The sequence below is a fragment of the Heterodontus francisci genome, chromosome 27 (assembly GCF_036365525.1).
Source record: "Heterodontus francisci isolate sHetFra1 chromosome 27, sHetFra1.hap1, whole genome shotgun sequence".
Lineage (NCBI taxonomy): Eukaryota > Metazoa > Chordata > Chondrichthyes > Heterodontiformes > Heterodontidae > Heterodontus > Heterodontus francisci.
The window spans coordinates 22,835,459-22,862,077 of record NC_090397.1 but is presented as its reverse complement, the minus strand read 5'-3'; the positions used below and the strand labels follow the sequence as shown (position 1 = coordinate 22,862,077).

General features: G+C 39.8%; 1 protein-coding gene across 2 annotated transcripts in view; it reads right to left on the bottom strand.

The window, feature by feature from the left end:
• Window positions 1–1,549: 1,549 nt before the first annotated feature.
• Window positions 1,550–26,619, bottom strand: part of cwf19l1 (CWF19 like cell cycle control factor 1) — a 29,041-nt gene continuing 3,971 nt past the window's right edge. The window contains exons 3-14 of one of the 2 annotated variants that reach the window (XM_068059000.1): window positions 25,666–25,750; window positions 23,532–23,633; window positions 23,156–23,370; window positions 22,573–22,691; window positions 18,129–18,213; window positions 13,878–14,018; window positions 11,926–12,031; window positions 10,331–10,410; window positions 9,036–9,245; window positions 8,354–8,473; window positions 5,013–5,110; window positions 1,550–2,145 (exon numbers count right to left, since the gene is read on the bottom strand). In XM_068059000.1, coding sequence (XP_067915101.1) covers window positions 2,001–2,145; window positions 5,013–5,110; window positions 8,354–8,473; window positions 9,036–9,245; window positions 10,331–10,410; window positions 11,926–12,031; window positions 13,878–14,018; window positions 18,129–18,213; window positions 22,573–22,691; window positions 23,156–23,370; window positions 23,532–23,633; window positions 25,666–25,750 — 1,506 coding nt within the window. In that variant the 3' untranslated portion in view covers window positions 1,550–2,000. Of the gene's footprint in view, window positions 2,146–5,012; window positions 5,111–8,353; window positions 8,474–9,035; window positions 9,246–10,330; window positions 10,411–11,925; window positions 12,032–13,877; window positions 14,019–18,128; window positions 18,214–22,572; window positions 22,692–23,155; window positions 23,371–23,531; window positions 23,634–24,386; window positions 24,790–25,665; window positions 25,751–26,619 lie in introns of those variants that run through there. The other variant, XM_068059002.1, reaches the window with a different exon arrangement.

The following is a 26,619-nucleotide window of genomic DNA, read 5'->3' as shown; positions in this document are numbered from 1 at the left end:
AAACAGATTAACTGGTCATTTATCTCATTGTTAGTTGTGGGATCTTGGCAAGAACTATGCCCACAAGTGACTGCATTTTAAAAAACATTTATTTAGCTATGAAGTGCTTTACAACAGCTTGAAAACATAAGAAGTGCTATGTAAATGCAAGTCCTTTTCTTAATTTCACAATCTAGAAGACCACCATGTACTGATAATAGGCATCCATAACATTATATTGCTGTCTTGGATGACTGGATGAAGGAAAGATTTCAAGAGGGAGAAGGAAAGTAAAATAAATCTCAGGGACTTGTTTAAAGCAGCAACTTTCAGATGGTCATCACAAAGCAGTTTATTAAATGAAGGCTGCTGTAGAAAAATGACAAGACTCCCACCACAGAAATCTGCTACCTTCCTAATGCCTTCAACATTTAAATTATACTTCAGCCTACATTCTTGTAGCAAATGTTAACTCCATTGCTCATACTGGCACTAGTATACCGGTGGAAAATAGCATTGGAAAGCTGCATTAAAATAGGCATATCGTTTGAACCATACAGTCCCTACTAGGTTGATGGAGATCTCAAGAGAACAGATAAACCCCACCTGTTTGCCTTGTAGGGTGTCCATATGGAAAAGATTAAATATTTGGAACATATCAATTTTTCCTTTTACAAGTGACATGAAGGTGCATTATTACAAAGTAGGAGTTGCACATTTGAACTTATCTCGTTAAAATGGCTTGGACAGAAGGCAACATTTTGGAAATACATGACTTGTTATATTTGAAATGATGCTTGCAATTGCTGCCCCACAAAAATAATTTCAGACAGTTATGCGCAACTTAATTTCTTCACATACTTGCAATGGAATAAGAGGAGAAAGACTGCAGATAAATAATGGGAAAGTCCAGCAACTAGTCCAGCCTAGCTTCTAAAGACAATTCCAACCATATAAGATGCAAGTTGGATGATGGATTTTGGAAAGAAATGACATTCATGATTGTTACTGCTCTAGCAGAAAGATCAACTCTAGATTGGAATGAACAAAGGCTATTTCTTGTTATTTAGTGGGTTAACTAGAAAGGGAATGCCCATGAATAGTTGAAGTGCATTAGAATAGTTATGATTTTATGGCAACATTTTACATACTGGACTGGCTAGCTGTAGCATTGAAAGTTTGTGGTTTAAAACTACTTGCATCATAAATCTGAAAATGAAGAAATAAAAAAATCTACAAAGAACATGAAAATAGGCTGGGAAAGTGGAGCATGACCTAGACTAGAGATTGTGTGGCACAATTTACCATTCTAGAAAATATTTAATTCACTGGCAAAAAGAAACTGATAATAAAACCCTAGTAAATCTTAAACTGTTATTTTTGAATATTACTGCTAATATACATTTATTTCCAACATGGTGTACCATTTAAAATCATATATATGACACACACATGAAGGAGTTGTACTGGACCTGGGTAGTAAAATCACTGAAATGGATTATTTCATAAAAAATCATATGAATGGGGAAAGTATACCAGCAAATCTACTGCACAAAGTATAAACAAACAGTTATCCTAAAAACAATTCAGATCAGTTTAATAAAAAAAGTGCAGTAAAAATACATCTGTAAGTCCCACTCCAATAAGTAAAAATTGCAATTTACAGAATTACATTGAGCCACTACATTCCAATAGCATCTTTTTTTTAAAAAAAGTTCTTATAGAATCAGTATATTTACAATAGTGGAGGCAGGGGAGAGACTAAATTTTGAAAAGAAACAAATATTGTAAAAGATCAGGAAAAATGTGATTCATTTTACTTTAAATGTCATCAGTCTGGAAAATAATGTACATAATTGTTCTGTCTATTGAATCTTCACAAGTATCATTCTGTAGTTGAAAATAGATATCTGTATCAAAGAAAGCACCTAAAACATTTCTCTCAAATGAATAACTTGGAGATTACACTGACTTGCGCTATTGAAAGCATTAACAGTAATTTAAATACATTACAATCTCATTTACTCCAGCAAGGAAAAGTCGTAGGGTTGAAAACCCTCCCTGAAAGCCTTAGCAAATTCTTCCTCATCTTCTCGGCTATATTTACATTCCCTCCAGTTGGCTTTATCTGGTATATTTAGGACAGCTTCGCTTGCCAAAACCTCCCTGTGGGAAATTCAGAAACAGTTAATAAGCCAAACAGCAGAGTAAGCATGTTCTATAATAAACCAAGTTTAAAGATATAGGGCTGAATTTTACACCACCCCAGCGGGTCGGATGGTGGCGTAAAATTGAGGGGAGGCTCCAGGAGGCCTACCCGCCCCGCTTCCGCCTCTGGTCAAGTTTATGACATCGAGCCGGGGGGGGGGGGGGGGGGGGGGAGGGGGCGACGTGCCCACCTGAGGCCAATCAAGACCCTTAAGTGGCCCCTTAATAGCCACTTAAGGGCCCTCACCCGCCTCCACAGGTATTTTACTCGTGGCAAGTGGGCATGGTGGGGACGTGAAAGGCCGCCCAGCAATAGCTGCCGGCCATTTCGCAGCCCGTGGGGGGGGGGGGGGCATGGCAATCAGGCACAGGGTGCCCAATTGAGGGCTGCCCCCATCTCTCAACCCACCCCCAGGTCCCAAGATGCACCCACCCCCTACCCGCAAATGACCGCTTCAGCCTCACCAGGGAAGGACCGATCCCCCTGGTGAGGCAAGCCCAACTTACCTTCCCTCCAGGCTCCATGGTGTTGGCTGAGCTGCAGTGGCCAACGCTCCCAGTGGGCCGGCAGCTCACTGGAGGTGGGACCTCCTCCTTCAAGTGGGTGGAGGTCCCACCTTAGAACGATTAAAGCCCGGGGACCCGTAAAATGTAGGACGGATTCCGGGGCTAGGCTAGACTTTCATGTCGGTGGCGAATTCCCATCCGCCTAAGGTAAAATCCAGCCCATAAAATTCACTTTACCCGACTTATCTTGCCTAGCAAAAACAAACGTGCAATTATCCAATGATATTAAATGTGGGATGTATCTATAGGATGCATTAGAAGTCTTGTGGTAAGTACACACTACCAAGTAATATTTACTACCTGTCATCATAGTTTCTGATAGAGTCTCCCACCTCCCAAAAATCATGCCCTCCAGGACAGTTGGGCACTGTTTACTTACTCAATACTTCAAAGCTGCCACCTGCAAGATAGGTGGTGCTATTCTCCACAAAACCTTAGAGCCTAAAATTGGGCCTGTGGTCAAATCCTGTCCACTGTCACCTCTTCCCTCCTGCAATCTGCTGTCAAATACCCAACAATGCTGCCTCCCAATTTTAAAAACAGTGAACAAACCTTATTTTATTTTAGTGAAGGCTGGGAATTTATTTTGACAGTGTGTGCATGTGCTTGTGTTGAAGGGGGTTCTCTAACAGCAGGGAAACCAGTATTATTTAAAATGTACCAAGCAGTCCTTACTACTGAAACCTTTTTTGGGAAAGTCCCTGCTGATGATGGGACACATTCTACCTTCACTGTCTTCATCTGCCTACCCCTTTCTGTCTTTCCTTCTACTCCCACATCAACCAGCCATACAATTCCCCATACTACCAGCCATCCACTTCCAGAAAACCACTACCGCTGCACTTTTATCAGCAGATGGATGGCAAAGGCAAATAATCCATGCTACATACAAAGAATTACTTTTGGGAACCGAATGAAAAATAAAATCGCTACATTGTTTCTTCCTGAATCCTCTCAGTGAAAATGTGAAGCTATCCCCACACCACTGCAACATCCCAGTATTTGTTCCACCAACCCCAGGCACACTTATGAGCAATGCCACAGGAAATCTGCTAGTATCTTTAAAAACATATCCCGCTGCAATGCTGTAAAATGAAAATAACGTAGTTATTTTACTGGGGCTTTCTTTTAAACCAGGAGAGTCCAACGATGGCCCTTGAAGTCCAGGTAAATAATCTATATGCTTCTATTTCTTATTTGTCTGACTTTTAGGGGCCCAGAGATTTGGAAATGACTGTTAGTATCTACAACTTGAGATATGCAAATTAATAGGAACATTGATTTATACTTCAGGTGTGAACCTTTTCAAAAGAAATGCTTTAAAAATTCTCCCATTGAGAGAACTAGGAAAAAAAATTATGAAAACTATTCAGAACAATTGAGTCATGAAAGAACCAATGAAGGCCCAATTACTTGAAATATAACTCTACTGAAATACACTTTCGTTCAAATAATATTTTGATGCTTGTGTATAATTTTCCTTTGAGTTATTGGTTAACCATTCGCCATTTTGGATATTGTGCAAAATTAATATGCAAGATTCCAACTGATAAATTAGTATTTCACATGTGGCATATAGGCTTTTCATGACAGTAGAGATATCCACTTGCACAGCTTGGATAATGTTTAACGACAGTAACATCTCCAGAGTTGACATGATGCCAATAAATACACAAATATATCATGGTTTAGGATAGTGGTTCTCAAACTTTTTCCAACAATCCCTCACAAAACAGCCATATCCACTTGCACTTACTATTTGTGGATAGCAGTTATCAGCAAGTTTGATATGTTTTCACTACTGTGTCCTTCAGGATGCAAACTGTATACACTGAAGGCATGTAGTCCAAAACCAAATATAACTGACAATTAAAACAAAATCTTTAAAATAACTATATAGCTGAGTTAATTAGTTTTACAACAGCATTAGAAAATATATTTGCTATGACAAAAGAGTATTGATTTTGATGGGTATGGAAAACCCCCGAAAATTGCAGAATCTGATCTAATTTACAAAATGTGAGAATGGTGTCGATGTGATCCTCTTTGATGACTTTGAAAAAAGCACCACTGGATTTATTACGCATCATTAAATGCATGTTCTCTTCATGTTGCTGGGTCCAGTCTCTGCTCAATGTTATCTGGTTGGATTTACAATGAAGGCTGTCCAAGTTCAAGTCAGGTGCCTACATTAAGCAAAACAAAAGCTCACCAGAATGATAGATCCTCACGATCATCTGGTTCCCTACTCTTCTTACCTTCCAAACTGTAAAGGAAATTGCTTCTTGATTCTGTGGAACAGCTTTTCCCCACTGTCCAGCTCAACATAGAAATATGCTGACCCAGGTTGAATTATCTACAAAAACATAAAGCAAGTCGACCTACTTTTAAAATCATTGAAGACATGGATCATTATTTCCTAATTACTTTTAATATTCTAATCAGGATTTGTATAACTGCATTTTGTTTTTGGTTGAAGGCAATGTCAGGAGTCTACCTTCATTTAACCAAGACTGATGGCTGCAACAGCCCTGGATAAAAAAAGGTTAAAGCCAAGCAGCCCATATATTGTCCACCTCTTTCAAAGCCACCATTGTTATATAATACATATGGATGCAGGAACTCACATCACAGAATTGTTACAATGCAGGAGGCCATTCAGCCCATCACGTCCGCACTGACACTCTGAAAGTTCCATTCCCCTGCTTTCTCCCCGTAACCCTGCACATTCTTCCTTTTCGTATAACAGTCTAATTCCCTTTTGAATATTTCAATTGAACCTGCCTCCACCACATCAAAAGGTTCAACAGGAAATATACACTTTACAATCTGTGCTATACCGCACCGAGAATGCTTGATAACTCACATTACTACAAGTTGTAATTTTCTCACAATAGACATTCTTGCCACAGTAGCAAGATTTTTTTTTTAAACTACCTTAAATGTCAAAGTAAATATAGCAATCCAGGTTCCTAATTACCAACCCCCCACTCCTTCACCACTGCAAAAATACTATTTATGGCTTTCTACTACAAATCTTCAAAAAACATTTGCTACACAAATACAGCATTAGCATTTCACAAAAGGTGGTGACAATTAGTTTTTACAGGGGCACGGGTGCATTAGTTGCTAAGTACACTAATCTGCTGTTTGCGCCTTTCCAGGGTGGTTATCAACATGCCCTACAAGCGTCATTCAGAAACAGCTGCAGCAATATTTGTTGCAAGTTTCTAAGAAAAGCATCATGGACATCTTCCAACAATTGAAACATAAAACTTTTTCCATTGCTACATCTACATACTCACAAATCTAATATTCATAGTCTCTTTACAAAGTTAGTTTTAAGAAACATTATGTAATCTGGAAGGAATACTTTTTTTACATCTTACCATCAGCAGTTTCACAGTTACTTAGAGCCAATTCCCAGGTTGGCAATGAAATTAAAAACCATACAACAAAAAAATGCTCAAGTTAAGCACTATTTTGTATTTTATTGCATAAATTAAATTCCTTTTCCTTATCATTTTTAAATATGCTTTCTGCTGCAGAATTCCACCATTAGCACTGCAACCAGTCAGAACAGTTGCTGTATGTTTAACATTGGTAATTGGTTGATTACATTAATAGAAATTGGATATATATACACATGCATCTGGACACAGAGAAAAAAGCCTGCACAAATATCCCACAGCTCAACACATTAAAAAAGCAGTCTAAATAAAACAACTTGTATTTATATGACTCCTTTATAATAGAAAAAAATCCCATGGCACTTCCCAGAAATATAATGAAAAAGTAGAGACTGAGCCAAAGGAGGAGATATTAGGAGGGTTGACCAAAAAGCTGAGATTTAAAGAGGGAGGTAGAGAGCCAGAACATTTTAGAGAGTATGAGTCCCAGGCAGATGAAGGCATATCCACTAATAATGGGGTGAAGGAATGCACAAGTGACCAGAGTCAGAGAAAGAGAGTTCAGGGAGAAGATTTAAGGGAGTTCTAGGGCTGGATGGAGGTTAGAAAACTAAGGGTTGGGGGGGCGGGGAAATGGGTGCAAAACTGTGAAGGGATTTAAAAGCAAGGATGTTAACTATAACTGAGGCATTGAACGAATGGGAGCCTATAAAGAGTAGCGAGGATGGGCAAGCAGGACCTGGTGTAGGATATATGGACTGCAGTACTAAAGGCCATGGTGGAGCAAAACAGTACCTAAGTATGCTGCAACACCTCAATTTAAGAATTTGCATCCTGGTTTTCAAATCCCTCCATGCCTCACCACTCCCCCTGCGCTACAACACCCAGATCTCTGCACTCCTCCAGTTTTAGCCTCCCGCACATCTGCTATTTTAATCACTCCAACATTGGCAAAATCCCAAGGCCCTAAACTCTGGAACTCCCTTTCTAACTGTCACCACCTCTTGACCCTTCTTTAAGACACTCCTTAAGACCTACATCTTTGACTGAGCTTTTGGTCATCTGCCCTAATATATCCTTATGTGGCTCGGTGTCAAATTTTCTTTGATAGTGTTCTTGTGAAGTGCCTTGAGACGCTTTACTACATTAAAGGCACTATATAAATGCAAATTATTATTGCTTTATACCAATAAGATTATTCAAATAAACTGAATGTATTTACATTAGTTAGCAGATTGATGAACAAAATTAAACTCAATTTGCAGCACAAATAGAATTTAAACAAAAGGATTAGGTACTTAATGTAATTTGCAACTTTTATTCTTACAAGGATGCTTTGAAATCAATCTTAAGACACCTATTTGTTTCACTGAAAGCAGTCGCAATCTAGCAGCATCAAACCAGATATTCATCACTTGTCAGTCTATGCCAAACCACAAATTCCTTGGACCTAGTCAAGTTGTTTTTTTGTTAAAATGGGAAAGATTCTGCACTTTGCATCTTATAAACATATTGTGTGCAGATTTAGATATACAGCACTGAAACAGGCCCTTCGGCCCACCGAGTCTGTGCCGACCATTAACCACCCATTTATTTATACTAATCCTACACTAATTCCATATTCCTACCACATCCTCACCTGTCCTTGTATTCCCCTACGACCTACCTATACTAGTGACAATTTATAATGACCAATTCACCTATCAACCTGCAAGTCTTTTGGCTGTGGGAGGAAACCGCAGCACCCGGAGGAAACCCACGCAGACACAGGGAGAACTTGCAAACTCCACACAGGCAGTACCCAGAATTGAACCCGGGTCGCTGGAGCTGTGAGGCTGCGGTGCTAACCACTGCGCCACTGTGCCGCCCTAAAAGCTTGGCAACTCAAAGTACTCTGATGGATTTTCATGTCTCAAAAACCTGACAAAGGAATTTTAAAAGTTCAATACCACATAACAGTGCATTTATCTACTGGGAGATCAGGGAGCCTATCCAACCCTTTTATAGTAATGGCTGTTCTACTGAAAATTTTGAGGGACAGGCTTGATGGATCAGCTGGTCTTTTGTTGCCCATCAATTTCATATGTTTCCAACTTACTTCTCTGGGAGAAGATTGCTTGCTTCTCACTTGAGACTTATTATTTTTGTTTTTAATTTTCAAATTGATGAAGTACACTAAACAAACTCACTTGCTTGAGGTCTGAATGCTCAGGGATCTCCAAGAGCTCCATCTGCTGTTCCTCTGCTTGTACAATAAAAGCCTCCTTAATGTCAACTGTAGTACAACATTGAACAGGGACAGGAACCACCTGGATTAAAATGACAAGAAACAACATATTTCAGTGATACTCTGAACTCAACAATCACTCTCAAAATCAGGATTTATACAAAAGTCAGATATTTAGATTTTTTCACCAACTAATCTAAAATAAGTCAGAAAAAAGTGCATCATTGGGATGTTGGTTCCCTCAGGAAAGTTTGTCATCATACCAGAGAGAGACAACCTCTGGGATTATTTCAGACTTAAACTAATGGGAAAAAAAATTTCTGTGAGAGCTGGAAAGACTAAAAGAACAAGCTGACTTGATAATCCTTCACAACAATATGTTTTCCACTCAATATTATTATTTGTGGTGACTTTAGGACTGGCCTGGTACTTTCAAAACCAATCAATTTAAGATCAACCACAACATGTATGCATCAAATCTTAAATATTACTTGAGAAGGAACAATTGATTCAACTTTCAACATGAAAAATGCTGCCATATTGAAAAAGCAAGCTTGCTTCAGTGTACATACAATTACTACTTTACAGTTTGTACAGTTACAATTCAAGGTTTTACTCAAATATTTGAAGTCGTTGGAAATTACCTGCAACTGTAAGTGTTGACTCCTGTAGTTTCTTTCAAACATTACAAACCTTTTCCCAATGCTCTTGTAAAACTTTTTTAAAGCCAATTTACATTTCTCTACTTCTTCTACGACCTCTGAAGGAAGCTCTACCACTGATTGATGGTGCCCAATGGGCAAAATAAGCACATGATCAGGGGTTAAGCTACCTTTGGCAAGGGCAATGTAACACTGTAAAATAAAAAGGAATTCACACTCATTTAAATTAATTTATATTTTCTAACCAAGATAGTTTATTTAACTTTCCAGACTTTTATACAATCCAATTATCTAAAATTGATAGTGAAGTAAAGATCACACAAAAACTACCCTAGAGCCCTGGCTCTGATTAGGTAAATTCATCATACAAACTTCTGTTATGTAGGATAAGAATTTGAGTACAAACAGCATCCCATTAAAGAGTAGACATAGCAATTACTAAGACTGAAAACACAAAAGAGTCACAAACACAAATGAAGGTAAATGTAAATTCCTGGTCCAGTCAACCAATGCAAATCTTGGAATTGGAGTCAGACTAAAGAAAACTTATTGGAGAAAGAGAACAGATATATCAGTAAGCAAGTGTTGCAAGGAATAAAAGTCAAGACAAACAATGGCCTGGATTTTGTCGTGGTAATTACAGTGAAGCTGTCAGCGATTGTGCTATTACTCCACTGAAACTGACGGCAACTTGTGAAGTCCACACATGCACAGAATAACATGGAAATCTAGAATTCGCTGTCGACGATTAACAATTTTTTTAAAACTTCCATACTGTATGAAATAGCGCGTTACCCTCACAGAACTTGAGGGTTCCTGTTACCATGAAATCCAGCCCATTAACATTGCAAGGCAAATTCCTCAATGTCAGTCAAACAAACCATTGCAATTGCAAATACATAGCTGTGTGAAAATCAACTTTACTTTCTTGCTGCTTGTCTGTACTAATAGGTTAAATGCTGAGCTCATTCACAGTATGAAAAGCTGTTGGCTACTCCCACCCGAGGCATTTTTTTTTACTGGTTAGTGCTACGGTCTCTAGACTCACCAGGGAGGGTGGTCTAAAGAAATCAGGAGGCAGCGATGTTGGTTAATTTTATCCAACAGTGTTGCTACTGAGACCAGTGCTGGTAGTTGCAATTACACGGCAGGTAACTACATCATAGCTGACTCTTAAATAATTGAAGGCAGTGTTTAAATCCCTTTGTGTTTCAGTGGCAATCAATGCCCAAAGGTTTACATTAGAAAATGCTTTGAAGTGGATATATAGTACTTACATGTGTACCAATACTGATAACCAGGTGCTTTTCGACTTCCGGACTAGCAAGACAGAACCAGCAAGGGCCCATGGGCTGAGCTTCAAAAAAAAATAAAATAAAATGCTAGGTGTGTAACCTTACTTCAAGAATACATATAAAATGTACGTTATTGTGGTAACACTTGGGAGGCAATTTATAAAATCAGAATACCTTAAAACTGCAAAAGCAAACATTAACGGCTTTAGGAATTGCATACCAAATCAGATGTTGCTGCAGTTTATTTTTTTAACATTCCTCCCTCTCCATTCAGTTTACCACATATATGCTTTTTATTTTCAAGATGTGAAATATGTTCAAAATGAAGAGCATCTCAATTGATGAAGTGAGCATTAACATTATAGAGTAAACTAGTAAACTCACTGTGCTATGGGAGCCATGTTCAGAGAGAGGGGGCTGGATTTTACCTTAGACAGGAATTCACCACCGACATAAAAGTCAGTGGCGAACCCGCTTCCGCCGAACCCGGAGATCCATCCCGCATTTTACGGGTCCCCGGGCTCGGATTGTCCCAAGGCGGGACTTCCACCCGCTTGAGGGAGGAGATCCCGCCTCATTGAGCTACCAGCCAGCCGAGCCGGCAGCTCTTAGTCCCAGCACGCCACCGGGAGGCCACTGCTCGGACTGCAGCCCAGCCGACATGGAGACAGGAACGAAGGTAAGTTGGGCATGTCTCACCAGTGAGATCGGTCGTGCCCTGGGTGAGGCTGTAGTGGTCGTTGGGGGAAGGGGAGGGGTGCGTCTTGTGTCCCGGGGTGTGTTGAGAGGCAGGGGAGGCCCACCATCAGGCACCCTGTGCCATGGCCCCCACCCCGGCACACAGACAGGCCAGCAGCTATAACTGGGCGCTCCTTCACGCCCCCAGCACGCCCGCTTGCCATGGGTAAAATACCCGTGGAGGCGGGTGAGGGCCCTTAAATGGCCATTAAGTGGCCCCCACCCCCCCAACCGCCATAAAGTTGACCGGAGGCGGGAATGAGGCGGATAGGCCTCCCGGAGGCTCCCACTCAATTTTACGCCGCCCCCATGCCACCATCCGACCCGCTGGAGGGGCGTAAAATTCAGCTGAGAGAGAGCGAGAGCTCTCTGCTAGTACTCATGGTCAATGAATTCACCCTTATATTGAAGTATTTCAGAAGGATAAATAAATGCAAGAGTACAATTTCTGTGGTTGTTGTAAAGGTGCAATGTTACTGAGTGTTTGCAATGGTTTGGTGGATCCCTGTAGCACATCGCTAGAAACCATTAAAAAAGCAGGATCACAGAATGACTACTAGCTTTAGGAGATTATGGGACCTTAACACGTATATAGTTTCACACACAAACTGACTGAGCTTCCCATTGTTGCTTTCCTGCAGAATTTTATTGCTGTATTTCCTACTAGCTAGGTCCACAGGCAGGGATCCCTGTAGCTGACTACGATCTCCCTTCTGGAAATCCTGTCTTCAAATTTTGAATGAATTTCCTTTAAATCTTTTTACTGTGCTGTTACTTCCCAATTTCAATCAGGAAAAAAACTGAACTCTTGCTCATGAAACAAAGTTTCAGACACTTACACGGCTTTCGGGGTTGTTTTGATTGATGAGGTGAAGGTCTTCCTCCTTCAGAGAATCTTTTCTTTCCTTCTCGTTTGCTCAAGTCAAAGAAAAACTGAGTCTCTTCCTGTAAATTAAATCAGCTATTGGAGCAAATAGTAAATTATAAATTCAACAACCACAATAAGGGGAAGTTTTTAAAAACAGAACGGAACAACATTATGGCCGATGTTCCCTCTAAGTTGCACAGCAACCCGGAAATTCCCACTCAGGCCAAGCACAAGTCGGCCCCTTTAAGTTACTGCAAAAAATGTAAAGGTCCCGCACACTTAAATGGGTAAGGTGAGCACAACAATGGAATTTGTTTCTTCTGCCCTGTTCCATCTGGTAGTTATCTGTCACACTGTAAATACTAAGTAGTCAACCAGCATGATATTCCAAGGATCAAAATGCCAAAAAATGCAAGATTTTATTGAGGTCTCAGTAAAACTACTTAAAATTTACAAGTAGCACCTAACATTTGCAATCAGTTTATGGTGAGCTTAAAATTTCATACAATCACAGACATTTCAGCATAAAAGGTGCAACTTAGCCCATGTGCCATGCAGTGGTAGCTCCACATTGGAGCTGTTGACTAATCTCTCTACCTGCTTCCCCCACCCGCCCCACATAACTTTAAAGATTTTTCTTTTTTTAAAATAGTTATTTACTTAACTTCAGCAGATAGCAAGATATTCCATATTCTACTAACCTTCTTCTACACTCTCTTAATAATGAAGAAAATAGTGGGAATAATCTGTCACAGTTTATCCCTTTAAACCTTTTACAAAATTCTGTTTATTTCTCACACCCTCTATACTCCCGGGAATAGAGTCCTAGTTTTGACAAGTCCCTCATCACAACTATAGGCTTTAATCTTAATACATCCTAGAGCATCATTATCTGCGCAATCAGAAACATTCATTTATTCCTACAGGCTTTCTATCCTACAATCACCCTCTATCCATAGCACCACTTTATCCATTAATGTTGGCCTGAATCTTTAAAGGACGTCTCTTATTAACACTTTATTAATTTTTGAAAGTCCAAATATATTACATCCATTGCATTCTTACTATCGAGCAAATCAGCTCCACAATGACCACAAATTTCTTTATACAAGTAATAATGCATGATAAAGCTTCATATAAGAACTGTTAAACAGGACTGATAAACTAGAATGATAAATTACAGAAAATATTTTGCAACATAATACTATATTAACCTGGCTCCATTTCAAATGGAATTTTAAAAAAACTGCTTAAGTGTCAAAAGATGGATTAAACTTGACAAGCTACGTGCTCATTGTTTAGACAATGACTAGAGAAATCAGTGTCACCATCCGTTATGCTACTCTCATCATACACATTTGACTAGATTCCAAATCATGCTTTAGAAGGGTGGTCATATTGCACAAACATCATCCATCCTGTATATTTTATTAAACCCAATAAAATGTTTAATGAATGCTTTGAACCAGACTTTGAATAAGGTTGCTATACAGAAATCATTCACATATTGTAACAAATAGGCCAAATGGCCTCCTTCTGTGCCACATATGACTCTATGCTAGATAAAGTTAAAAACGTAATCTTAGTTCAAAGCTCACAGAAGTCAGTAAGCTTTTGCAGTCTGGAGACATAATTAAATATGAGCAAAGAGTATATACTTGGGGGTGGGGGTGGTGAGGGGAAGAAGAGGAGAATTACATGTCATTTATAAATAAATATATATATATATATAAATTTTAAAAAACATGCAATGCCACATTACACTGTCAAAATCCTAGGACATGAGGGAACTGCACAGACACTATGTTTGGGTTCTGTTTGAGAGGAAATATAGTAGTAGCTGGCAAGACATTTTGAGACTCGTTACTGGAGCTTTTAATTTACAACTAAAACTAAAAGAAAGGGTTCCCTACATATACTTACTGTCGCAGTTTCCCCCAGTTTAGTTTTTTGAAATTCCTTGGTCATTTTCCTATATGGACTTTCTGTGACATCCAGAGGCTGTTTCACTAATTCAACTGGATCCATAGAAGTTATCGGCATAATGTTAAATGCATACAAGTACTAGGAAACAAAATCAAGCAGAAAAATAATGTAAATGTAAATTCTGGCATCAAACATTTCAAAACACTCACCATAAAGTCATTCAAATTAGGATCAGTTACCAGTAATGTTTAAAAATTTCAGTACAATAGTTTCTCATTAGCAATTACTTTTAAAGGAAGCAGTTATAAACAAACCAAAGAACAAGAAAATTCTCAAAATAAAATTCGAACAATACATCCAGTGGAGATATATTCCTGTACTAATGAACTGTACCAGAGATGACCAGATGAGAGATCAAACAGACAATTCCAATTAAGAGATAGCAATCTAGATGTAGAGGGACAATCAACCAAGCAGGTGATTAAAACAGGTGATATTACAGAATGGTTCCTATCTACCATCTTAAAACCAAAATGGGGTGTGGAAATGCTGGAGAAGTAGCTAGTGAAGAAATAGAACAAATTCATGTTTTTGCATGATAAATGGTTCAAATAATTACTAGCTTTAGAAATAATTGAGATGTAAAATTTAGTTTTGTTTCTGTAAAAAATTCAACATTTTTTCGCTTATGTAGAAAAAATTACTTCATTGAGTTTACACTTTTTAATTTAAGTTTTCTGGAAAGAGGAACATCCAAACTTAAATGCAATTATTTTTGATACACTTCAAAATTTAAGTCATACATGAAAGAAAGTCAACCAAATGCCTGTGGACATAACAGCTCACAGGCATCTTAAAAGTTAATTTAAAAATTTGTTCAAATAAAGAAAACTGTCTATAATGATACAAGAACTTGCATTTCTACAGCACCTTTCAAATCCTAAGGATGCCCAAAAGCAAATGACAACCACCTTTTATTTATTGAGATTCTTTGGGCCTCCTTATCTCGAGAGACAATGGATACAGCTCTGAAAAAGGCCTTTCGGCCCACCGAGTCTGTGCCGACCATCAACCACCCATTTATACTAATCCTGCATTAATCCCATATTCCTACCACATCCCCACCTTCCCTTAATTCCACTACCACCTACCTATACCAGGGGCAATTTATAATGGCCAATTTACTTATCAACCTGCAAGTCTTTGGCTGTAGGAGGAAACCGGAGCACCCGGCGAAAACCCACGCAGTCACAGGGAGAACTTGCAAACTCCGCACAGGCAGTACCCAGAATCGAACCCGGGTCACTGGAGCTGTGAGGCTGCGGTGCTAACCACTGCGCCACTGTGCCGCCCTAAAGTGTAAGTGTAGTCACTGCTGTAATGTAGGCAAACACAGCACTTTTCACATAATAACTCAAAAACAGCAAGAGCTATATAATTTGTTTTAGTGGTGTTGATTGAGGGATAAATGTTGGTCAGGATACTAGGAGAACTCCCCTGGCCATTCAAGAAGTCGTCTTCTTCTTTGACCTCCTTGTCTCGAGAGACAATGGGTAAGCGCCTAGAGGTGGTCAGTGGTTTGTGAAGCAGCGCCTGGAGTGGCTATAAAGGCCAACTGACTCCCACGACTTGTGATCAATGTCAAAGGCCTTCATGTCATGTTTGCAGACGTCTGTAAAGCTGAGACATGGACGGCTGGTGGGTCTGATACCAGCGACGAGCTCGCTGTACAATGTGTCCTTGGGGATCCTGTCATCTTCCATGCAGCTCACATGGCCAAGCCATCGCAAGCGCCGCTGGCTCAGTAGGGTGTAAATGCTGGGGATGTTGGCCGCCTCGAGGACTTCTGCATTGGAGATACGGTCCTGCCACCTGATGCGAAGGATTCGCTGGAGACAGCGAAAATTGAATGAATTGAGACACCGCTCTTGGCTGACATATGTTGTCCAGGCCTCGCTGTCATAGAGCAAGGTACTGAGGACACAGGCTTGATACACCCGGACTTGTATTCCGTGTCAGTGTGCCATTTTATCACACTCTCTTGGCCAGTCTGGACATAGCAGTGGAAGCCTTTCCCATGCACTTGTTGATTTCTGCATTGAGAGACAGGTTACTGGTGATAGTTGAGCCGAGGGAGGTGAACTCTTGGACCACTTACAGAGCGTGGTCGCCGATATTGATCGATGGAGCATTTCTGACGTCCTGTCCCACGATGTTTGTTTTCTTGAGGCTGATGGTTAGGCCAAATTCGTTGCAGGCAGCCACAATCCTGTCAATGAGTCTCTGCAGACACTCTTCAGTGTGAGATGTTAATGCAGCATCGTCAGCAAAGAGGAGTTCCCTGCTGAGGACCTTCCGTACTTTGGTCTTCGCTCTTAGACGGGCAAGGTTAAACAACCTGCCACCTGATCTTGTGTGGAGGAAAATTCCTTCTTCTGAAGACTTGAACGCATGTGAGAGCAGCAGTGAGAAGATCCCAAACAGTGTAGGTGCGAGAACACAGCCCTGTTTCACGCCACTCAGGATAGGAAAGGGGTCTGATGAGGCGCCGCTATGCTGAATTGTGCCTTTCATATTATCATGGAATGAGGTGATGATACTTAGTAGATTTGGTGGACATTCGATCTTTGCTAGTAGTCTGAAGAGACCACTTCTGCTAACGAGGTCAAAGGCTTTGGTGAGATCAATGAAAGCAACGTAGAGGGGCATCTGTTGTTCGAGGCATTTCTCCTGCAGCTGGCGAAGGGAGAACAGCATGTTAATGGTGGATCTCTCTGCTCGAAAGACACACTGTGCCTCAGGGTAGACACACTCAGCCAGCTTCTGGAGCCTGTTTAAAGCAACTCGAGCAAAGACTTTCCCTACTATGCTGAGCAGGGAGATTCCACGGTAGCTGTTTCAGTCACCGTGGTCACCCTCGTTCTTATAGAGAATATCTTATATGATATTGGCATCGCGCATGTCATGTGGTACTGCTCCCTTGTCCCAGCACAGGCAAAGCAGTCGTAGAGTGCTGTAAGTATAGCAGGCTTGGCACTCTGGATTATTTCAGGGGTAATGCCTTCCTTCCCAGGGGCTTTTCCACTGGCTAGAGAATCAATGGCATCACTGAGTTCCGATTTTGTTGGCTGTACGTCCAGCTCATTCATGACTGGCAGAGACTGGGCTGCAGTGAGGGCGGTCTCAGTGACATTTTCCCTGGAGTACAGTTCTAGGTAGTGCTCCACCCAGTGGTCCATTTGCTTGCATTGGTCAGTGATTGTGTCCCCTGATTTAGATTTGAGGGAGGGGGCGATCTTCTTGATGGTTGGTCCAAAAGCTCTCTTAATGCCATCATACATTCCTCTGATGTTTCCAGTGTCGGAGATCAGCTGAATATGACTGCATCGGTGTTGCCAGTAGTCATTTGCGCAGCGCCTGGCTGTTCTTTGTGCAGCGCTTCTGGCTGCTTTGAGTACTACAGATGTTAACTTGCTGGGGGCTTTCTTGTAGTTCAACAGTGCAATGCACTTAGCGGCTATGACAGGTTCCAGCTCTTCAAAAGTGAGATTGAAACCAGTCTGCATTCTGCTTCACACGTTTGCCATAGGTGGTCATAGCTGAGTCATAGATGGCATCTCTGATGCCACGGGATCATTTATGTACTTTGAGGGGTCAGAAGGGGCCTCTGTATAACATCTCATCTAAAAGATAGCATCATAAGTCAGTGCAGCACACTCAGCTTAGATTGTTCAAGTCTCTGGAAATGCTTGTACCTGTGACCTTATGACTCAGAAGTAAGAGCGCTACCGCTGAGCCAAGGTTGAAATCTGCAAAGTATCAATTTAAACTCTAGTTAAGTCAGAGATTGGATATTATTTTTTTTTTCAAGTACAACAATCATAAGTTATTTTACATCCATCTTCTAAATGGCACATTAATTATAGATCAAATAGCCCAGAAATTATGTTGCACACTAGCATTCAAATGGTTAATGTATATGTCTGAAGTTCCTCTCCACTATTTTAATGGAGGCATTTAAACATTCAAAATAAATGAGATACTCCTCTGCTAAAATAGCAGACAGAGGAATTTTGGACAAACAATCTAAGTGTCGGCATTATTAACATCAAATGGCAAATATAGTTCCAATCAATTCAGAACATAATAGGAAATGAACTCAATAAGAAAACCTACATTAACACGTAAATTTAGAATATGTTCTCTCAAAGTATAGTCAGGCTAGTAATTCAGGGTTTGCTTACTTGCCTTTTTCTTGCTAGGATTGCTAATATTCGCCAGTGCTATGAACCTGCTGACATGCTGTGCATTTTCCTGTAGTATCACATGGTTTCTACGTTTAAAAAAAAAGAAAAAAAAGATAATTTTTTATTGTAATGGCAGATATCAATTTAATCACTCTATAGGTAAATGCCAAGTTATATAGACCAGGACAGTTTCTGGTTTAATCTGTGCTGTCTGCAGTTAGCTGATATTAGCTATGGCACTGTGAAGAATCAAGATTGGTTTCATAGAGTATATCCAGTGAACCGTGCTCAAAAAAAAAACTCAGTTGGTAGATGCTTGGATTGAGCTCAGTTGTGTTAATCCTACAGTCACATTCCCTGGCAATACTTCTCATCTAGATTCATACTTGTAGCAACCAGTAGCCTTCCACAGCATATGAAACGGTATCACAATGGGAATCATCACCTTTTATGCAGTTGAACATTAGCATTTTTAAAACTTATTCTTTACATGTCAGGCCAATCTTTGAATTCCTAGAGTAGTTTCCATTTTGGGCGTAATGAACAATCTGGGCATAAATTTGCACTAGTTTTCCAAAGTGAAGTTGTGGTTCAAATTTCCATTCAAATTTATTTACATATCACCGAATGCAAAAGATTCCATGATCTGGTACAACCAAGCAGTGTTTTAGAATGCAATTTTTTTCTCCCTTGCGTCAAATAATTGTTGATTTATTAAGCGTAGTTATCTGGTTCAGTCTTATCAAAAGAGTAGAAATAAGGTTTATCACAAAATATAAGCATTTTTAATAAAAGTATCTAGTCCACCACCCGTGAGTAACCTGATTTTAAATATCTAAAATGATTTTTTTTTAAACTATGCAATGAAATTAGTAAATAGTTCTGGTGTACATTAGTCAGTTTAAGTAAATAAAAAATGTAATATTTGAAAACTTTTTTAAAAAGTGCCTACTAGTGTCTTTACACCTAAAAACAAAACCTAGCCTATTCGGAAGAGCCCCTCAAAGGACCACAGACTCAACAGTCTAAATCTCACCATTCTCATTAATTCAAACCGAGGGCATGGCTGGCTTCCAGCACCACGTTTTTTAAACCAGCACAAAAGATGGCGGAAACTCAATTTCTGCAGGACATACCTTACGCTTCTTGATCTTCTATGCTGGTTTGGCCGATTTCAGGCCTAGTGGAAATTCTATCTCGCTACCTACTGTACTGTTAATTTGATTGTCTGTTATTTTTACTGACATCAAATAAAGCTTGTATTCAGGGATTGGCACCAACATGTTCCACCACAGACATTTGACAAAATTATTAACTCAGCCACGCATATGGGGCTAATTAATCTGCATGTAAAGCATGTAGCCAACCTAATGCCATCAAAACACAATCCAGTTTAAAACACATTTCTCTCTATAAATAAAGTAGTTAAGCACACAAATATCAATGGAGAGCAGCACAACTGTATTATCAAAACATCCACAAGGAATCGCCTTGAAAACTGTCCGGTTGATGCTTGTCTATGTATTGCAACTGCAACAATGAGCACAAAGGACATTGATGTAGCTGCGGTGGCATGGTATTTTCGATTCTGAATGTATTAAAGTGAGTTGTATTTATTATTATTAGCTTGCTAGCTAACTAGGACAACTAGCTAATTGTCTTTTCCAGTGTGGAAAATTATTTGCGATTTTACTGGGTTTTATTTAGAGATACAGCACTGAAACAGACCCTTCGGCCCACCGAGTCTAAGCCAACCAACAACCACCCATTTATACTAACCCTGCAGTAATCCCATATTCTCTACCACCTACCTACACTAGGGGCAATTTACAATGGCCAATTTACCTATCACCTGCAAGTGGAGGAAACCGGAGCACCCGGCAAAAACCCACGCGGTCAGAGGGAGAACTTGCAAACTCCGCGCAGACAGTACCCAGAATTGAACCCGGGTCCCTGGAGCTGTGAGGCTGCGGTGCTAACCACTGCGCCGCATGTGTTGAATGGCAGTTACTTATAGTCTTGGTTTTTATCACGTAATGGTTTAGCTGACTGGCTGCATGTTAATGCAATGTTAGCACATGGTGTAGCTAGCTGTATTCTGTCAACAAGTCATTCACATTGGCATTGCGTACTGTTTTGCTTGCTAGCTAGCTAATACAGTTGTGCAGATGGATGCAAGAAAGAACTTGCTTTAATATAGCATCTTTCACCACCCTGTGACTGAATTTGGGTCCAGTCCCAATTTCAGACCCCACCTCTCCCCGACTGATAAACTGCTCAAGAGACGCACCATCCCAGAGTCTGCTTCAAAGACAAGAGTGACCTTCTAGAGAGACAGTGGCAGTTTAGTGCCAATTTGGGCCACTTGGATTCTGTGTCTCAAACCAAGAACAGTCTCTCTCCCTGGAACCAAAGGAATCCGGGGGAGGAAATACACATGAATGTTGCTGCTAAGAACAGAGTTTGATCTGTTAGTGAGTCACTCCTGACTGAATTTTAAAGCACTAAAAATAATTTGAAAATCTGCACTGAATCATTTACTCTATTCACTGGTGTACATTAACCAGTTTCTTTGTAAACTAAATCAGTTTTTTGATATGTAGATGCCTACTGGTGCCTGTGTGATTCAGAGATGCTCAATGAGAAAACCCTCCTTGAAGGGACGCAGAAACTCACTAGGCTCATTATTTCTATCTGGGATGGGGGCCAGCATCGAGTGAAATTACTTTTACACCAGAGTTAAAGTTACACCAAGCGTAAACTGAATTTACTCGATCATTTGTACTGGTTTGGCTGATTTCACTCTGATTACACTAATAAAACCAGTGGAAAGTCAACCCCCTTATAATTAACTTAGTGACTCCTTTTGCAAATAAACTTCAGGTATAAACTGTGGCTTTATGTACAGAAGAGTAATTTATTATATTGTAGAAAAATACCACATTAGAATTAAACGATATCTATAATTGATGAACCATTTAGAATTGCTCTAACAATAAGAAAAGCTTCTGACTCTCCATTCCCTTATCTGAAAAGAAAGGCCTATCCTAGACTAACCTCTTAATGAAAGTTTTACCTGTGCTCATGGATAGCTCAGACTTGCTGAGGCCCTCGAAATATCTCAGTGTTCCTGGGCTGTGGTGCAGCTCATGGTCTGGAGACAGGTTATGTGGATCTTCAGCTGGTCCTCATTTTACATATTGTTACCGCTACTAGCCCCTGCCTGTGTGTGAACAGTGCAATGCGACTCTGGGTCCCGTTGCTGCTTCATGTTTTAGGATTGATCCCGATACCTTACTTTCGCTCCTGGTAATTTTAAATGTCTTGCTCCAAGCCTTTAAACTTGTGTTTTTAAACATTTAAAATAAATTTTAAACACAAGTTTAAAGACTTGGAGCAAGAAATTTAAAATACCGTGGACCTCAAATGTACAGACATGTTGCCAACTCCTTCTTGCATTTACAGGAGTATCTAGGCATCCGTATACTATAGTCCGATAAAACATCAACCTTAGGAACTAAATCAGTACCTGTTACCCCCTTGACCCCCTTTATTTCTCAAAATGCTGCTCACTCCCTTTCTTCTTTCACATCCGCTGATCCCCAACATCAACCTCTAATGGCAGTTCAGTCACATTCCCAATTTTAGTTGACAAGAAATCCAATACAGCCATTACAACCACACTTGGCATCGTTTTGCTCTTAAATCTGGACATACTACAAGAAGAACCTATAGCTATTCTTCAGTTTGTGAAAACTTAATTTAAGGACTGTGGAACAACTTTATATTGGTTCAATGTAACAAAATGTAGGAAAATAGCCTCACTCTCCAACAACTTTCCTCCCCAAGCACTACTTTAAAATTGGAAATTGTTTAAATTATTTCCGATATAGGGTACAGTATAACAGATCTGAGAATATTTACAATAACTCTCTGAAGTCCCCCACCCCACAAAAGAAAACAAGCTGCCTTCAGTTACATAAGTGGTGATACAGAACAACATCCGGTCATTTATTTATTTTTATTTATTTATTTAGAGATACAGCACTGAAACAGACCCTTCGGCCCACCGAGTCTGTGCCGACCAACAACCACCCATTTATACTAACCCTACAGTAATCCCCTATTCCCTATCACTTCCCTACACTAGGGGCAATTTACAATGGCCAATTTACCTATCACCTGCAAGTCTTTGGATGTGGGAGGAAACCGGAGCACCCGGCAAAAACCCACGCAGACACAGGGAGAACTTGCAAACTCCGCACAGGCAGTACCCAGAATCGAACCCGGGTCCCTGGAGCTGTGAGGCTGTGGTGCTAACCACTGCGCCGCCCATTTGTGATGAATGAACTTACAGTTTACAGGTAAAGCATTTCATAGAACAAAATACTTCATGCATATGCACATAACAGGTTGGTTAAGAGTTTAAATGAGCAGACCAATACCTGTAAGGTAACCTTTCATAATTGGCTCCTTCCAATGCAGCAAAATGATACCGTGGTTTTAGGGCAGATGCAAGATGAGCTACAGAGATACAGCCACATACTTTTGTGTCAATATCGTCCTGTCAAAGATATTAAAATGGTTAGTTTCTGCATTCTTTTTCTCAAGGCTATATTAGAACAAATTGCAAAATTCATATTAATGCATTTAAATAGGTCACGATATACTGTACTTCATAACTCCAACACCTACATTTTGTAAATTTTATTGGCAAGAAAAAGGATATTTAAACAAAATAAAAAGCCTCCGACTGAGCAACTAGTGTGCATGTTTTATTCAAACATTTTAAACAAAAATTCCCTAATATAAAGCTCAATTTTTGTAGTGCTGTAGTCAAGACAATTTTTCTCTTTATATGTAATGCATATCTGGCTTGCAATCCTACAATTACTGTCAGTTTTCTTGTGCACAAACTGAAGCTGAAAAACATAATAAACATGCTGTAATTCTGGCATTTTATTTCAAATACTCAGCCGTTTTTGTATTTGTTTTAATATTAAACAAAATTTAAGTAAATAAACTGACCAGATTATTCCCATATTGCCACACTCCTTTTGGCCATTGTGATGTCAGCAGAATGTCCAAACCCTTGAATTTGGAGGTGGCCATTAGTGAGCTCTTCAGTGCAGTGACATCTTTTGATGTAAAGCTATAAGCAGGTGCAGGCTCATGCTGGGCCTCTGTACCACTCAGATAAGCAATCTGTAAACCTGATGCTCCTGTGAAAACACCTTTACGGCCTATAGGAATACAACATAACAAATTTAGAGAAAAAGCCTACCAATATCAAACAGTTTTTTAAAAAACTAGTCATGAATTAACTGAATCATCAAATGTTTCACAATGTAAAGAGTGCACATCTGTAATGTGGACAATTCAACCTACAAAGTATGATACATACCTAAATAAGTGATGTTTTCTGCCAACTCGCATCCATCTACATCTGGGAAATATTTTGTTGTCTCCTGATTGTTGGCTCCCAATATGTAAGTTTGCATGGGAGCTGAAAAGAAACACACATTTATCAAAAAATATGACACAAACAATGCATTTTTGGTGAATCTTACAGGAAATGAAATTAAAATCTACTGAATCCACTGTATTTTGTTTCCACATTTTGTTCATAACAGACCCGTCTGATCAACAATCACTCTGAAAAACATTAAAAATTTATCAAAATAAATTAAATGTGCTATACTATTCTATGATTAAAACAAAAGGATCAGGGTGCATGGAAGTGTGCTCACATTGGTTCACTGAAAATATAGTGGCATTGCTTATGCTGATTAGTTATGCAAACTGCAAACTTTGCTTACCCTCTAAGCTATCACCATTCTACACCATCTCAACAGATCAATTCTTTTCACTTATTTTGATGTTACTACTCCATTCATTTTTTGTTTCAGCTATAAGGTGAAGTAATGATCAGGAATTTAAAATACTCAATAACATTAATATATGATTAATCGTCAATATACTTTATATGAAATAAAACATTGGATTATGTTAATTGGGGGAGGAATACATTGAGCTGAATTTTGTTCAGCTCCCGACATCGGGGTCCGTGGCAGGGGGGCTGGAAGATTGAAGCAGCAGTGACCTGTCACGGAGCCCAACGTCGGGACTGCTGGGCCCAATCTTCCTGGCAACGGCAAGGCTCCGTGGCAGCCCCTCTGTCGCTCGGCGACAGGACCCGACTTTAAATATTTAAATAAACACTATGAATACATTTAAACAAAATTACCCGTGATCTTACCATTGGATCCAGATCTTGCTCGTGACGGGTGGCGCTCACCCACCTTCACGTTCACATCCAGGGAAAGCTGGCGCCACCAAGGTGAGGAAGGGGGGATCTCAGTATTTTCAATGTAGTTGAGGGGGTGGTGTGGAAATGGAGTCAATTCTGCATTTGTAGTTTGTTTGTGTGTGTGTGCATGTGCGCGAGCAGGGGGGGGTAGAAGGATGACCTCTGCACTTTGTTCAGTTTGGGGGTGGGGGTAGAGATGCGACCTCTGTACTTTGTGCAGTTGCGGGAAGAAGGGGCCAACTATGCAATCCAAGTGTTTTTTGGAGGGGTGGGTGGGTGGCGATGTACGGTGTTTAAAAATAGCACCAGCGCCTATGCAGAGATAGCTGACGCCGTCCCTGCCAGGTGATTTTTTTTGGGGGGTGGGGGGGGTCCGCCCTGCATATTTAAATGAGCCGCTGCGCTCAGGAACGCGGCAGCATGTGCATTCCGGCCACCATTTTTATCACTCGCTGTCGCTCCCAACGGCGAGAAAACAAAATTCAGCCCACTGAATGAGGTACCTAGGAATCAATCAGAAGTGATGACTGCTTTTGTTGCAAACAGACAATGTTTTAGATTTGGCACTGCCAAAAGACAGCAGCTGCTTTACAAAATGTTCTATTATTTCAATAGCACATCTGACTCTAGTTTTGGCTATTTTAATATTTTTATTTCAAGTGGCAATTCTGCAATAGAAAATCCAACCATTCTCCTGTTTTTCAAATCACCACCAGGATGAAAAGAATCTACAAGTATAGAAATGTATCATCTCTCATCAAAGGCTTCCAAAGTTGCACAATACAACCACCGCCTATAACAGACACAGAGTTATTAAAGCAATTTTCCTGCAATGTGAGGTGGACGATAAAACCCCAAGCAGTGGCTTTACTTTTTGCTAAGACTCAAGTGCAAGCAGCCACAATATTCACATGTTCACAAGATGCAAAGACCTTATTGAACAACTGCTGGAAGATTCGAATTTGCCTGAAATCAGCAGATCTTTTCAATTAGCAAGTAGAGATTAAGTAACGAAGGTAAGAGCTTAATGAACAGCTGAGACTACCAGGCGTGGCTGGCACACTTCATACATGAGAAGTGCCACATTTGTAATTAACTTCTATGGTGATACTAATGTTCATCATTTATAGATGGTAACCCATCATAATCACAAGTAGTGGAACTCTTTGAAACAGCCAAGTATTTTCAAGATTTTACAGAAATTTACAAATAGTTCTTAATAATTTACCTTTCTTGGCTCCAGATTTATATTCTGCCCATTCTGATTCTGCCTCTGCTGTGGTTCCAAAGAAATTTCCCACACACAACAGCAACTATAAATATAGAGAAAGCACATATCAGTGACCAATTCTGGGTCTTTTCCCCCCTCAAATGCTGATTAATAGTTACTAACTCAACAGGTTTTGAATTACTGGGTTCCAATTTTTGTCACATTCTTGATTTTGATTAAAACATTTTCAGTAGTCGAGAGTATTATTATTTTTAATTAAGAATTTTATATGTAGCAACTATCATTTCCTGCTCATCAACTTTTCACTATCACTTCATAAAACTAAAGTGATTTTCATCATAATTCTTAAACTTCTGGTGCGAATTACACACCAGAGAGTAAAGCACTAGCTGCTGAATTTCACGATGAACATCTTCAACTACAAAATATAAGTGAACAAAGAATTACAGATTAATTTTCAAAAAAGAAACAGCTATACATTAACTTCAAAGTTGTAATACCACCTCTAGTTCATCAACTGCTCCTCCCCATACTGTTCCTTTACATTCAACTATTGTTACCTATATCTTGCAAATTGAAATAATGGCTACAGGTACCATTTCAGCAGTCCCAAAATGGGAGATAATGAAGCTACAGTAAGTGCCACTTCCAGTCATACTGAAGAAAAAAATGTATGAAAAGTGACTTGAACCACTGAACAACTCACAAATACAAGAATAAAACGACTTGCAGAAATATAAGATAATAACTGAATCTCAAAGCTCTGGATAATTACACAGTCCACAAGTACAAGTTCTGGGAGTAGTTTATAATACCCTGCCCTTTCTCTCCCCAGAGGTTTAGGATCATCATTCAAAAACAACACATCATTATTTGAGAAGTAATGAATGAGACTTATTCATCTTAAACAACAGAAATAATACTGTGAGCTAAGTTGATACAAATTTTGTA